Below are 15021 nucleotides of genomic sequence, written 5' to 3'. Positions count from 1 at the left end.
AAATGAAGATAGTAAGAAGGTGCGTTTTTGACACTGAGTTTATGCTACTGTGGAACACCAGGTGAAATGTTCAGTAGGCAAATTAGAGCTTGTGTTAGATGTGGAGGAGAGAACAAGGAACTGTGAGAGCAGCATTAGAAAATGAGATCTCTGAGAGACAGAAAGGAGAACCTCTGAGACCTGAACGCCTACAGTGTCCGTGATGAGAGGGCAGGTGAAGGAAGAGAAGCCAGGGAATGAGGGGCAGAGAGGTGAGGGGGAGGCCAGGCAGGCTGCTGCTGGGGAAGCCACGGGAGACAGAAGGTGGTCAGAAGTGTAGCTTCCTTCCGAGAGTGGGAGAGAGAGGGCTGGAAGGAACCACCAGTTCGGTTTGAACGGGGACCTTCTTGCCTCCAGGAAAAGTTCACAGCTCACAAAGGATAATGCCTTTATGGAACAGGGATGAGGGTCCATGTGTGTGGAGCCACCTGGGTTCTCCTGAATCCACTTGCTGGGATACAGACCTCATTGGAGCCAAGAGCAGGGCTGGTCCCACTCAGAGCTTTCTTTCCTCCCTCAGCTCAGCATGCTTCCCCGGTGCCTGCCCTTCCCCAAGTGGGGAACGTAGGAGACCAAGCAGCGGCAACTGTGCTCCGGATGGTCAGGCCCCAGGTGAGCTTCCTGAGTTCCAAGTCTGTGGCCCAGGAATAGCTAGAGCTCATCTCCGGGCCTCTGGCCCATTCTGAGTCTGCTCCTGTGGCTTCCCCGCCTAACTGCTTCCCCTGGAGCTGCTTCCATCCACTGAGTTCATTGACTGTATCTTGCCCTGGACTTCTCCTTTTATTAATGTGTCCTTTCAGCTTCCCACCCTCCCCCCACCTCTTTTGCCACCAGGGCCCTGACCCTGTGCTCTCAGTGCCCCTAATGACTCTGCCCCTCAGACTGGGAATGTCCCTGAGCATTAGAAACGTGTCATTCCAGGAGGCTGCAGTGTTCGAGTTCCTATCTGTGGACTATACTCAGCAAAAGTGGAAAGGTCTGGCACTCAGCCAGAGAGCCCTGTACTGGAACATCGTGCTGGAAAATTGCTGCAGCCTGGCCTCACTGGGTAATGACTCTGTTCCCCGGTACTTAGAGTCTGTCTTCTTTACACTTTCTTTGGTATATTCATTTTCTTTTTTAACTTTTTATTATGAAAATATAAAAAGACAAAGGGAGAGAATAATATAATGAACCCCTCTCCATCATCACCCACTTTAATAGTTATTAACATTCTCCTTATTATTAACTGAGCTGGGCCAGTTTATTAGAGTTTGTAGTTGGAAGGAGTAGAGTGCCATTCAGTTATTGTAAGTGATGAGCTAAGTTACTTACAGTAAGACTAAAGGAATGGAAGCCCTGAACAGACTGACCAGCTAGACCAGACTTCGGGAAACGAAGCCTTGTGGGGACCTGGGAACCTCAGCAGTGGAAGTGAAAGGATTTTTACACCAGTGTCGTAAGACAGCTGTGCCCTGCGTATCCGTTTGCTCCTCCCACTGATACCTATTCTCTTTATTTACTCTGAATCCTTTTTCCCCCTCCGAGCTCCTTCTTAATTAGACTTTCTGTTTCCTCCTATGTTCTGCTTGCTGTGACTCCTGATGGTTGCCTTCTCTCCATGCATCATTTCAGCTTGAGCTCTTGTAATTTCCTTAGTTTTTCCATCCTTCCGTTTAGAATTTATGTAAAAAGGGACTCCAAGGATGGTTCAGCCATTAAATATCATCTTTGTTTGAGCAGTACTTTGGCCCAGGCCACGCAGAGGCTGATGACTAATCTACAGATAAGCTACACTGGGGTCTAGTGCTTGGCCCTGTTCCAGTCACCTGTTGTCCATCATGGGATGAGCTGGGTTGCTTGGCACAAAGCATGGTTGCCTCAGCTTCCCCTTCAGAAAGACAGGGGTAGGGCTGCTTCCTGGAAGGGGCTGTTGTCAGGGCAGGTTCTGGGGTTGACCGGTCTAGGGCAGTAGCCTACTCTGGAGAGGGTGAGCTTAGAATCAATGAACCAAATATCTTTAACTTTCCATATGCTAAGGTGGTATGATGGCTTGCGACCTTGGTTAAGATGTGATTGAAAGGAACCAATATTTCTGTGTTTAGGTATGACCGTGATTGCTCTGCCTTCTCCCAACTTTCGTATTCAAAAATTCTAGAATTCAAAAGCAGATACTCAGCTGGTCAGTCTCATTATGACTCCAGATTATCAAGATACAAAACATGTATTTTGATTTACGTTTCAAATTATAAAAATTAATTTTTATAGGAGTGCCTACTGACACCTACCAGTCCAGTGCTCCAGGGACTAGGGGGTACCCAATTTTACAGCTTTGCTTTCCCCTTCAATACTTTTCCCCAGTATTTCTCTACCCATGGCTTCTCCAAATCTTGTCACTATCCTGTTATACCAGAATCACTTCTTTATGTACACTTTTTCCTAATCACATCCTCATAATATAAATTTGCTTTCTACTCTCAGGTTTGCCCACATTGTTTCTCATATTTGTTTTGAGGTATTTGCCACCACTCTCTCTCCCCAACATCTTTGCTGAGAACTGTGGAACCATACAATGTCATGGTTGGAAAGGACCTTAGGGTTCCTCATTTTACTAAGGAGACATCACATCTAAGTGATTTCTGGAAGATCACACCATGCTTTACAGTCTGGTCTCTTGCCTTTCAACTGGCCTGTTCACCTGGCTGTGCTGGCTCAGCTTCCCTCTGTCCTGAGGGCTGTTCTTCTGCCCTCCTCCACTGACCAGCTTCCCTTCTTTGTTTTTCTGTCCATGAAGAAAAATTTGAGCCATTTCCCATTTTCTCTCCTGTTATTTATTTTTGCGGTACACGGGCCTCTCACTGTTGTGGCCTCTCCCGTTGCGGAGCACAGGCCTCGGACACTCAGGCTCAATGGCCATGGCCCACGGGCCCAGCTGTTCCGTGGCATGTGGGATCTTCCCAGACCGGGGCATGAACCCGCATCCCCTGCATCGGTCACCAAGGAAGCCCTCTCCTGTTCTTAATGTGTCTCCTCATTCCTTACGTGTAATGTGAAGTTTTTTCAAGTACATAGACTCCTGATGATTCTCTTTCTTCAGTAGGACAAGAAATGAGTGAAAGTTGTTTTCTTCTTTCTTTTGGCAGCAGGTGAGAACAGGATGGAGAGTTCAGAGTTGCCTCCAAAGCAGGAACTTTCTAAAGTTTTGAAGTCATCTGATAGGACCTCAGTAGTACTCTGTGGAATGATTCCAGGAGGACCAGAAGCTGGAGATACCTGTGAAGAGGCTTTAGAGAAGCTAGAAGTTCAACCCTCAGGTGAAGAAGGGGCCGGACTGGAAAGGGATTTCTTGGAAATAACACAGGAAGATAAAAATAAATCCACAAAAGATGGGTGTGATGAATATAAGGAACTTGGGGGACATCCAGACCTGTCTTCCAGTCCTGCAGAACATCAAGGAGTTCTGAAGGGGCAGAAATTCTATCGATGTGATGAATGTGGCAAAGCTTTTAATTGGAGTTCTCACCTCATTGGGCATCAGAGAATCCACACTGGGGAGAAACCCTATGAGTGCAATGAGTGTGGCAAGACCTTCAGGCAGACCTCTCAGCTTATAGTCCATCTCAGAATCCACACAGGGGAAAAGCCCTATGAATGCAGTGACTGTGGTAAGACCTATCGCCACAGCTCCCATCTCATTCAACACCAGAGACTCCATACTGGGGAGAAACCGTATAAATGTATTGAATGTGGAAAAGCTTTCAGTGAGAGTTCCAAGCTCTTTGACCATCAGAGAACCCATACTGGGGAGAAACCATATGGATGCAATGAATGTGGAGCAGTCTTTAGTCGGAGTAAAAGCCTTGTCCGCCATCAGGTACTTCACACTGGTGAGAAACCTTACAAGTGTAATGAGTGTGGGAAAGCTTTCTGTTCTAACAGAAATCTTATTGACCATCAGAGAATCCACACTGGGGAGAAGCCTTATGAATGTAATGAATGTGGCAAGGCCTTCAGTCGAAGTAAATGTCTTATTCGACATCAGAGCCTCCACACTGGGGAAAAACCATTCAAATGCAGTGAGTGTAGGAAAGCCTTTAATCAGATCTCTCAACTTGCTGACCATGAGCGAATTCATACTGGGGAAAAACCCTTTGAATGTAATGAGTGTGGTAAGGCATTCAGTCTGAGTAAATGTCTCATTCGACATCAGAGACTTCACATGGGTGAAAAGCCCTATAAATGCAATGAGTGTGGAAAATCCTTCAATCAAAACTCATACCTCATTATTCATCAGAGAATTCACACTGGTGAGAAACCTTATGAATGTAATGAATGTGGGAAGGTCTTCAGTCATAATTCTAGCCTTATGGTACATCAGAGAACCCATACTGGGGAGAAACCATATAAATGCAAAGATTGTGAGAAAGCTTTTCGTGACAGCTCACAACTCACTGTGCACCAAAGAGTTCATACTGGAGAGAAACCCTATGAATGTATTGAATGTGGGAAAGCCTTCAGTCAACGTTCTACTTTCAATCACCACCAACGAACTCACACTGGAGAAAAGCAGTCAGGTCTGGCTCGGTCTGTTTTTTAAGACGTGATTCTCTAAGACAGCAAGGAACTCTGAGTTAAGGTTTCTATAGAATAAGTATGCTCACCCTGGTCTCCTCTTGGAACCACTAATCAAAGTGGATCATTCTCTAAATGCTCTCTGGTGGTCAGGAAGGTGGGAGAGTGGGAGTAACAGTACCATCCTTCCCTACTAAGGACTACACATTTCATGTGCTTGTAGGGTTCCTTTTTTTCACCTTTTTTTTTTGGCCACGCCATGCGGCTTGCGGGGGAGCTTTCCCGACCAGGGATCAAACCCACGCCCTCAGCAGTGAAAGCAAGGAGTCCTAACCAGTGGACCACCAGTGAATTCCCTTCTTTCACTTTTTAAAAAAATTAAAATCTATCTTGTTTCTTAATTATTTGTCCCACAATTATATTCTTAAGGAAAGAGATATTTCCTTATTCTATTCCACCTCCTCCATTTTACCATTTATATAAAGTCATTCTCCAAGACTCTGAGTCATACTTTCTACCTCTTGAATGTGGCCCTTTTAAAACTACTTTAATCTAGACTCTCATCACTTGTGTTCTCTACCTAGAAAAGCTTTTCTTGATCAATCTGTGTCCCTTGAACCTTTAAGATCTAGGTCATCTCTGAAGGACTTTCTTCTTAAAATACTCCTTTTTTCCTCCTAACCTGTTGATTGACCTCAGTGTTTTGAATTAACCTGTGCTGTAATTTGCAATTGTTATATAATTGCCTTGTCAATTCTCAACCTAATGCCCCTCTGTGTCCTTTTATACTAACTTCATGTAGGCTTTCAGGTTGGTTATAGTATCTATTTCTTTTAGCATATAGATAATACTTTGCATATTCTAGTTGTTAAATAGCTTTTAAAAACTCGCCTCTCCAACTGAACCATGCTTAAAGTGGGCATGAACTCCCCTTTCACCACCAGACCTAAAATTTCTAAAGATGGGTATCATAGGATATCAAATACAAAGGCCTCATTCATATCTTCTCCTTGTGTCCTTTAGAGTCTTACTACTGTTACCTCAGCCTCAGAGAGTTAATGGATTTGTGTTTGAGTGTGTGCAGGTGTGTGTGTATATGTGTGTATCTAGGTATTGGAGGCAGCTGTCATGTTCCAGTGATAATGTACTTTGCCATGAACACGGACTCCGGTTCTGTGCTAGCTTTCTCCACCCTGCCGTCTAAGTACAAGAACAGCATCAAAGTTTACTGCAAAGAAGACTCAACTTCCATGGCAATTTCAGTTCCTAGCATTCTTGGATGATTGGAATGAACAGTAATGAAGTTTGTGACAAGATAATAGAGTCACACGATTCTGATTTCCTTACCAACTAGTTCTAGATGCCTGCAACTGTCATCTGATTTTTAGGTGAGAGGTGTACGCTTAATTATTGTGATTATCTTCTGGGCCAACTTTCATACCTCAAAGGCACAAAAAAATCTCTTCAGGGGATTTCCTCTTCTACAGTCATGTGTCAGACACAAGTTTTTCTTTCCATCCTTGTAGTAGGGCCTCAATGCTAGGGGATCTTTGCCCCTGGTAGCTACCCTCTTCCTCTTAGCAATATGACAGGATCAGCAGTGTGGCAGAGGAGGAGGAGGTTAGAGGGGCAATGTCAGGCACATAACCTAGAGGAGAGAGATTTTTGTAAGCTGTGATTTATGTCTCCGAGACAGTGGAGAAGAAGGGGAAGAGAGTTGAGTCTCAAGAAAATAAGAATTAGGGGCTTCCCCGGTGGTGCAGTGGTTGAGAGTCCGCCTGCCAATGCAGGGGACACGGGTTTGTGTCCCGGTCCGGGAAGATTCCACATGCCATAGAGCGGCTGGGCCCATGAGCCATGGCCGCTGAGCCTGCGCGTCCGGAGCCTGGCTGGGCCCGAGAGCCATGGCCACTGAGCCTGTGCTCCGCAACGGGAGAGGCCACAACAGTGAGAGGCCCATGTACCGCAAAAAAAAAAAAAAAAAAGAAAAGAAGAATTAGATATGATTCTGGGTGAGGCATCTCAGAAAATGTTAGAGTGTTTATTAGGAGCCTAAAAAATTACTGAACCGGGGACAGAACTGGAAATTTGCCATTTGTGAATATTTTAAATTTCTGTTAAAGCTATATTTTTGGTGTTTATTTTCATTTTTTTTAAACCGATAGGACTTTCTTTTTTAAAATATTTTACTTTGGAAGCTCCCAGATTCCAGGGGAAAGCCTAACCCCATATGAACACACGGGTCCAGCCCTCTACTCTGATTTCAACATGACTGGTTATGTCTTTAGTAGAGAACCCTCTGTCGAGTATTGTAATTTTTTATCTTCTGGTTCTGCTCATACCGTACCACACTAAGTCTCTGGAGGGAGGGGTGCAGCACTGTTCATAACCCTGTTAGCTGGCCACCACCCGTCCAGGTTAGGTGCTAAGTAGCAGTGAATATCCTTACTTGCTAGAAAAGCACTCAGGCTCTTGGTTGGAGGAAAAGAGGCTACGTTTAAAAGCCACACCTCAATTTCTACTGGTTATTGCTAGTGTTTTAATAATTAATGATTTAAAAAAAAATTTACTTGGATCCAATTACCTTGCTAGATTAGTTTTGCTTTGAAGAGTTTTTCAGTTTCGTTTCCTAGCTTTTCTAGGTATACAATAAGTAACGATTGGTGGTCTCTTAATTCTAATCTGTATGCCACTTATGTCGTGCATGAGCACAAATATTTTTAAAATATTGGATAGTGAATAACAGGCGTTCAGTGTCTTGTTCCTAACTTTCAGGAGAAAGGTTTTTTAGGATTTCACAGTTTTATATGGCGTTCACCCTCATTGTTTGTGATAAATATTCTACTCTGTTTGGGAAGTTTTCTTCTATTCCCATTTTTAGAAGAAGCAATATGTTATAGTGGTAAAGAGCACAGATTTTGTGCCTGGAAGCCTAGGTTCAAATCCTGCCTCCACCACTTTCTTTAGGTGTGTGATCCTGGGCAAGTTGCTTTGCTTCCTTTTGTCTTCCATGTGTAAAATGGAGCTACCTCATAGGGCCTTGAGGATAAAATCAGTTCGTAAGTGTAATGCACTTGAAACAATACTTGGCATGTAGTATACCCTATAGCAAATTATTATTATACTTAAGTTTTTATTAGGAATGGATGCTAAGTTCTGTCAGACTTTTAAAAATCTGTTGGTGTAATGTTATGGTTTTATCATTCTTTTCAGAATCGATTTTGCTGACAAGTTTCCAAATGAAATTTCCTTGTGTTCCTGGAATAAAATCCATTTTTTTGTGGTGATTTTATTTTAACTTTTAAGTACAGAGCTAGATTCTATTTGCTTTGCAAAATGAATTTGGAAGTTTTATTTTATTCTCTTATTACCTGGAAGAGTTTGCATAATGAGGGGATTATTCTTTGAAGCATAAAAATAACTGGGCCTGATCCCTTTTTGGGAGGAAGGGGATTGGGAGGGACATATCTTTAGCAGCTGTCTTAGTTTGGGTTGCTATAACAAAATACCATAGACTGGGTGGCTTAAACAACAGACATTTATTCCTTACAGTTCTGGAGGCTGGGAAGTCCAAGATCAAGTTGCCAACATGGTCAGGTTCTGGTAAGGATCCTTTGAGTCTTGGCTGCCATCACCTTCTTGCTATAGCCTCACATTGTAAAGAAAGAGAGCAGCTCTCTGTCTCTTCCTCTTCTAATAAGGACATTACTTCCATCATGAATGCCCTACCCACATAAACTAATCTAACCCCAGTTACTTCCCAAAGGCCCAACTCTACCTACCATCACCCTGGGGATTAGGGCTTCAATATATGAATTTCAAGGAAACAAACATTTGGTCCATAAATTCTGAGTCCGGCTTCCCCAAATTCATGTCCTTCTCATTTGCAAAATAAGTTAATTCCATCCCAACAGCCCCAAAGTCTTAAGTCAGCACTCCTAGTGGAAAGGCTGAAGTCCACAAATTCTCATCTAAATCAGATATGGGTGAGATTTGAGCTACGATTCATCCTGAGGCAGAGTTCCTCTCCGGCTGTGAACCTGTGAAACCAGACAGGTTATGTGCTTCCCAAATACAGTACTGGGGGCTTCCCTGGTGGCGCAGTGGTTGGGAGTCCGCCTGCCGATGCAAGGGACGCGGGGTTCGTGCCCCAGCCCGGGAGGATCCCACATGCTGCGGAGCGGCTGGACCCGTGGGCCATGGCCGCTGGGCCTGCGCGTCCGGAGCCTGTGCTCCGTCACCGGAGAGGCCACAACAGTGAGAGGCCCGCGTACCGCAAAAAGAAAATACACAAAAAAACAAAATACAGTGCTGGGACAGTTACAGGATCAACACTGTATGTTGAAAAAACCTGCAGTTCTTCCCTCCTGTGTCACCTTCACTACTCAGAACGTTTCAGTTCTTACACTTGAGGTCACCAGATGTGTGGGTGGCTTCCCCCACACAAATTCTCTGCAACACCAGCTGGGTGTCCTACTATTTAATTCTGGCACTACGTGGAAATAGATCGCACAGCTTAAGGGCTTAGTCTCATAAGACTCACACACACCTCATCCCCCCACCCCACCCCCACCAACTTTAGATACTATTTCCAAGCCCAAGTTATCACCTGTGTTACTGACCAACCAGCTATAGATGAGAGGTTCCAACAGCCCCCTCTTTGGGTTTAGTTTGCTAGAGTGGCTCACAAAACTCAGGAAAAGTTTCCTTACATTTACCGGTTTATTATAAAGGAATATGATAAAGGATACATATGAATAGCCAGATGAAGAGATACATAGGGGAAGGTCTGGGAAGGTCTTGAGCGCAAGAGCTTCTGTCCCTGTGGAGTCAGGATGTGTCACCCACTGGGGAGCTCTCTGAACCTGGTTCTATTGGGATTATTATGGAGGCTTCATCGTGTAGGCATGGTCAAGCATTAAGTCCATTCCCAGCCCTTCTCTCTTATCAGGAGAACGGGACTGGGGGAAGGGGGCTGAAAATTCCGAGCTCTGAATCATGGCGTGGTCTTTCTGGTGACCAGCTCTAATCCAGGAGCTCACCCAGAGTTGCTTTATTAGAATAAAAGATACTCCTATCACTTAGGAAATTACAAAGGTTTCAGGAGTCCTGTGTCAAGAACCAGGGTCAAAGACCGAATATTAGAACAAAAGATGCTCCTAGAGTTCTTATGACTTAGAAAATTACAAGGGTTTCGGGGGCTCTGTGCCAGGAACTGGGGGCAGAGATCATTGTAATCTCACACATTCCAATTCCAAAAAGGAGAAATCAGAAGGAAGAAAGTGTGCTAGGGCCTGAGCAAGTCCAAAACTTAGCAAAGCAAGTTACATGAGATCTTAAGGCTCAAGAATAACTTTTTGGTTGGTCCTCTGCCCTCCAGGACCACTGGGGTGATGGTCCCACCTTCTGGATGCTCTGGGGAGCATCCAGAGCTCAGATGGAGTCAGAGCTCCAGGGGAGTCTATCCCAAGGCTCTGGGTGGTTCTGCCCCCATGGCTTCTGTGGAAGCTGTCTGGTCTGTTTGAAACCGAGGTGGTAAACCCTGATCATCTCTGAATCACCTTCAGGGTTATTCTTCCTTTGTCTTGAAGAATAAGCACACTTTTGCAATCTGTCTTCATTTCTCGTTTTAGGACTTCAGATGCAGTCAAATTGGAGGTTAGGGCTTCAACATGTTAATTTAGCAGGGACACAATTTAGTCCATAGCAATACCTCAGTTCCCCTGCTGTACACCGCCAGTGGTAGGCCTAGATCTGCAGCAAGCCCAGTTATCCCCAGAACTACTTTTCATCCACTGTGTTGACGTCCTCATTGCTGGCCTGACCAAGAAACAACTTGACCAGTCTGTACATAAGGTTGTAGATCTTATGACATGCAGGAAGGGCCGACAACACTGATGAGATGCAGGGACCTGCTCTAAAGTGCAGTTTCTGGGAGCCACCTGGGCCAGTAATCAGAGGAGTATTCCTGATAAAGTCAGCCGAAAACTGCTGTCCTTGGCAGCCCCCACAAACAAGAAAGAGCCTCCATAACTGGTAGGCCTTCTTGGCTATCAGAGGCAACATGTATCACATCTGGGCATTCTTCTGGTCCCTTATGTCATGGTTACTCACAAGACACACATCCTTGGATGGGGTCCCCAACAGCAGCAGACTCTAGAGGCTGTGCAAGATGCATTGGCATGGACCCCGCCACTGGGACCGATGGTGCTTGCCAGCCCTCTGGAGCCCCACATCTTGGCGATTTACTTGTGAGGATTGGAGCCTATGGCAACAAGAGACTGCTACTTGGGTACATAGGCCCCTTGGGTTTTGGACTGGTGAATACTGAAGATAGCTGTCAGGTACACCCCCTTCAAATGGCAACTCCTAGCTGGCTTTTGGCCCTAATGGAAACAGAGCTCCTGACCACCAAAGCCCTGTATGTGACCTTAAGACCTGAGCTGTCCATCCTCAAGTGAGTACTCACTTATGCTACTAATAAAATAGGACAGGCTCAGCAAAGTGCTATCATTAAAAGGAAGTATTACATCCAAGATCAAGCCTGAGTGGGATTCCAGGGGGTCAGCCAACTCCATGAAGTAGCTGTCTTTCCAGAAAAGGCTGAACAGGCTGCAGGCTCTCGCCACTCCCTTAGTGAAGTGCAGCCCATGGTTCAAAGATGTTCCAGCTGATGGTATAGTTTGTGTTTGCACTTTTTTTTTAATGAGTTGGTCAGTCAGATGCAGCCAGAAGAGGAGACAGAGGAGAGGCACAGGAGAAAAAAAGACCCAAACTTTATTATACTCACTGATCCTAGAGACAGGAGGCATGGCACTCCACGCTGGACCACATGGGTAAGCCACCAGGGTGGTGAAGAGTCAGGGGTCAGGAGTGAGGGGAAGGTTTAGGTCATGGTCTTTACAGGGATTTTCAAGGGAAAGGCAAGGCCGTATTTGATGGGTTTGGGGCTGAAGGGGTGGTTCCTAGTTGCCTAGCACATGGCCCTGGGATGATAAAGGCAGACGAATATTGTCTCCTGGGGTGCATGGGCCAGTAGAGGTGGTGAGGCTCAGGACTGGTTAGTTTGCATATCAAAGACATGCCTCTGGCTGGGACATTTGCTATCTCTAAGAATTGGCTAGCCCTAGGAAGGGCAGTCTCCCCAGCCAGAATGTTTTTTTGGGGGGGATGTCAAACATCATAGCATACAGAAAATTAAAAAAATATTTAAGTAAATAAGTCCTCTGAAGTTTTGGCATCATGTTAACGAAAGTTTGGGGTGATGATAATGGAGATGTTTAGAGAGTAGGGCAAAGTTGCCCTAAACAGCATAGAAAAGATTTTATTACGAGAGTAAAATAGAGGAACATTCTGTTCTAGAATGTAGAATTATAAGGAATCTCTGCAGGCCAGCCCATAAATACGTTTCCCATTTTTTATGGCATTAGCCAAGAAAAACAGATTTGAAATTTTGGGAGTCTAAGAGCCTCAAGGTTAAGAAAAACAACCAATCACAAACAAGTCACTGGGTTTTCCCAAATAAATGCAACCACTTCAGCTATAGCCAATCAAGCAATTTCCTTGCTTTTCTTCCTTGTCCTCTCTATAAAAACCTTGCATCTAGCTCCTGTTGGTGGAGTGGTCCTAACTACTTCCAGGTTGGTGCTGATTTGGATTGATGTTTGCTCAAATAAACTCTTAAAAATTTTAATGTCTCAATTTATCTTTTAACAGTACCAACTGTTGGTGATGTTAAAGGGACATAGAAATTGTCATGACTCCTAGTGGAAGTCCCTCTCTATCAATTCTTACCTTTGCCTTCCTCTGATCCTAGAACTGGAATAATGCCTTTTGCTGATACAGATGGTTAATGGTCCCTGAGGAATAATGGTCATGAGTCCCCCAGGGGGAGGAGAAACCTCCGGTTCCGGTTGATATGAATGTGCTTCTTCATTAGTGGTCAGATTCTATCTTTGGCTTTGACTCAATGTTTTACCAAGACTTTTGACCCAGAATCATACTCCTGCCCCTTCCTTGAATAGAAACCAATTATCTCAGTTTCAGAAGGAAGCCGCAGAGAGAAAAAAACACGGACTTCTTAGAACCACCTAGGCCCAAGATGGTGGAAGATTTGACTTCCAGTAGATCTTGAGCCTCATTATACACTCATTGTAATACATTAGGATGTTAAAAGACACACCCGCCAGCACCATGACAGTTGACAATTGCCATGACAACAACCGGAAAAACCCATTCAAGGACTGAAAAGGCGTGTTGCATCAGTTCCGCATCCAAACCACACCCCTGTTCTTAGATAGGTCGTAAATATTCCTCCCACTCTTTCCAATTCCCTACCTTTAACGTCCACCCTCCTATGCATTTGGCGTTTCTGCCGGAACTGGGTTGAGAAGTTGATTTGTGAACTAGGTTTCGGGTTCTCCATTCTTTGGCCATTGAATAAAGCTTGTGCTGTTCCGGTCACAGCATCGGTTTCATAACTGGCTGTGTGAATCTAATCGGGAAGAGAACCTCCCTGGCTGAGACAAAAGGTCGCGGGTCCAGTCAACCAATTTGGTAATACTTTGAATCCCCCTGTACCTCTTTCAGCGGCGCTGAGTACAGCTGCTAATGCCTCTGGATGGTCATCTGCCTGATCCTTCCTGTACGCAAATTACCTACAACATACTTCATAACTGCACTTTATGGAGTTGCCTGCATCATTTCTTTGGTCTCAAACTTCCTTCTCAGTTCAGAGGTTATTGTGGAGCTTAACAGTAGAACAGCCATCTCAGGCTGGGGAGGTCATTTCAAGATAAGAGAATTGCACCCTCCCCCAGTGGAAAATTACCAGCAGTCACAAGCAGTTGGCGGTCCTGGAAGAGTGAGTAACGACACACCCAGCCCTAACCACCACATGGGTGGAACATTAATCCGAGGGTGACAGAAGGGACCATAAAAAAAGTCCAGTTTCTCTCCCCCAGGGGCAGATCTCCTCTTGGTCTCACCCGCTGCTCCCTTGCAGTGTACTCAGTAAATCTCGCTTTCTACCCTTGCTTCTTTTTTTTTACCCTTGCTTCTGACTCGGTAAATTCTTTTACAGCTGGAGTTGCTGGCCCCATCACTTCACCCTGCGGTGGTTATCATTACATACCCCTGCCATCCAACACTTGGAATACAGCAATAAACAAAAATGGATTCCATAGTCTTTCTTCCCCATGTCTATGGCCTGACACAAAGATAGACAGATCCCTTACCCATTACCAATAGAGTTTCAACTCCCCACGAGAGCCTTCCTGATGCTGTCTCTACCCCTGCATCCAGAGGCATACCATAATCTTTCTGGAGGAAGATAGGGGAGGACTTAGGGGGGGTAAGGGATGGGGGAAGTATGTGTGTGAATTCCTGGTAAGGGAAAAGGGGCTGAATTCCATTTTAAATCCTTTCTAGTACTACTTAAAGTATCAGTATTTCTTTGATACAAGTTAGAGTGTAGTTAAAAAACTCACTTACAAACATCACTTTGTAAAAGAGAACACATTGTTTGATTTCCTGTTTTTTCCCCACAAAGAGGGCCTCAGGGTTTGTGACCAGGAGTCAAAATCCCACCAGGACAATTTTCTTTCTGTCACTTGGCTACAGCTGATTCTCAGTTGTACATTCTGATCTTTCTTCGGCCACAGTCCAGACCCCCATCCTCACTCACCATACCCAAACTTATCTCTTCACATTTCAAAATAGGAGGTAAAGGAAATTCCCTGGCAGTCCAGTGGTTAGGGCTCCAAGCTTCCACTGTTGCGAGCCTGGGTTCCATCCCTGGTCAGGGAATTAAGAACCCCACAAGTCTCGTGGTGCAGCCAAAAATAAAAAAACAAAATAGAAGGTAAAAATTAAGGGGGAACCTTTCCCCCTTCTTTTTCAAAGTCAGAAAGCTGATGCATTTTAAATTTGAAAACACGCAAATGAACAAAACCCTTCAGTCTGTGGCTTTTGCACACTGCAGGGAATCAGGGTAAAAGGAAGGATCCTGCACTCCCGGGTTGTCAACTTTGGCTACATGTTGGGATCACCTGGGGAGTTAAAGAAGTAGGAACCCTTGGGCCCCAACCACAAAGCTTTGTGCTTAGCTGATTGTAAGGTCGGATCTTAACAAACGGCACCGCGAAACAGAGGAAAGCTTCAAGTGAGCTTTATTAGGGAGCGCTCCCGGACGAGGTTCACTGGTCCGAGAGAAAGGGTGCCAGAGAAGTCGCACCCGGGCGAGGGTTGGGCAAGATTTTATAGGGGAAAAAGGGAAAGGGGTGTGGTGAATCTGGGAGGGCGCAGGGTATTCCTTATTTGGTGGTCTTTTCGGGTATCCTGGGGGACCGTTAGTCCCGCCCCTCGAAAGGTGGGAAGGCTGGGCCGGGTGCAAAGTCCCCAGGTCAGTTCCTGGAACTGGGTGGTCCGGAA

At 45.1% G+C, this 15021-nt stretch overlaps 1 protein-coding gene across 2 annotated transcripts; it reads left to right on the top strand.

Annotated features, from left to right (window-relative positions):
* The first annotated feature begins 558 nt into the window (after window positions 1–558).
* Window positions 559–4786, top strand: LOC136129747 (zinc finger protein with KRAB and SCAN domains 7-like). 2 transcript variants are annotated; one of them, XM_065886064.1, is made up of 3 exons: window positions 559–651; window positions 961–1087; window positions 3162–4786. In XM_065886064.1, exons 1-3 carry the CDS (start codon window positions 637–639, stop codon window positions 4613–4615), a joined length of 1596 nt encoding a protein of 531 aa, XP_065742136.1. In that variant the 5' UTR covers window positions 559–636; the 3' UTR covers window positions 4616–4786. The 2 variants fall into 2 exon arrangements, with proteins under 2 accessions (XP_065742136.1, XP_065742137.1); XM_065886065.1 differs by having other exon boundaries at window positions 637–651; window positions 3165–4780.
* The last annotated feature ends 10235 nt before the right edge of the window (window positions 4787–15021 follow it).

Source organism: Phocoena phocoena, chromosome 10 (genome assembly GCF_963924675.1).
Source record: "Phocoena phocoena chromosome 10, mPhoPho1.1, whole genome shotgun sequence".
Classification (NCBI taxonomy): Eukaryota; Metazoa; Chordata; class Mammalia; order Artiodactyla; family Phocoenidae; genus Phocoena; species Phocoena phocoena.
The sequence above is the reverse complement of the archived record's forward strand: the minus strand, read 5'-3'. Positions and strand labels throughout refer to the sequence as shown.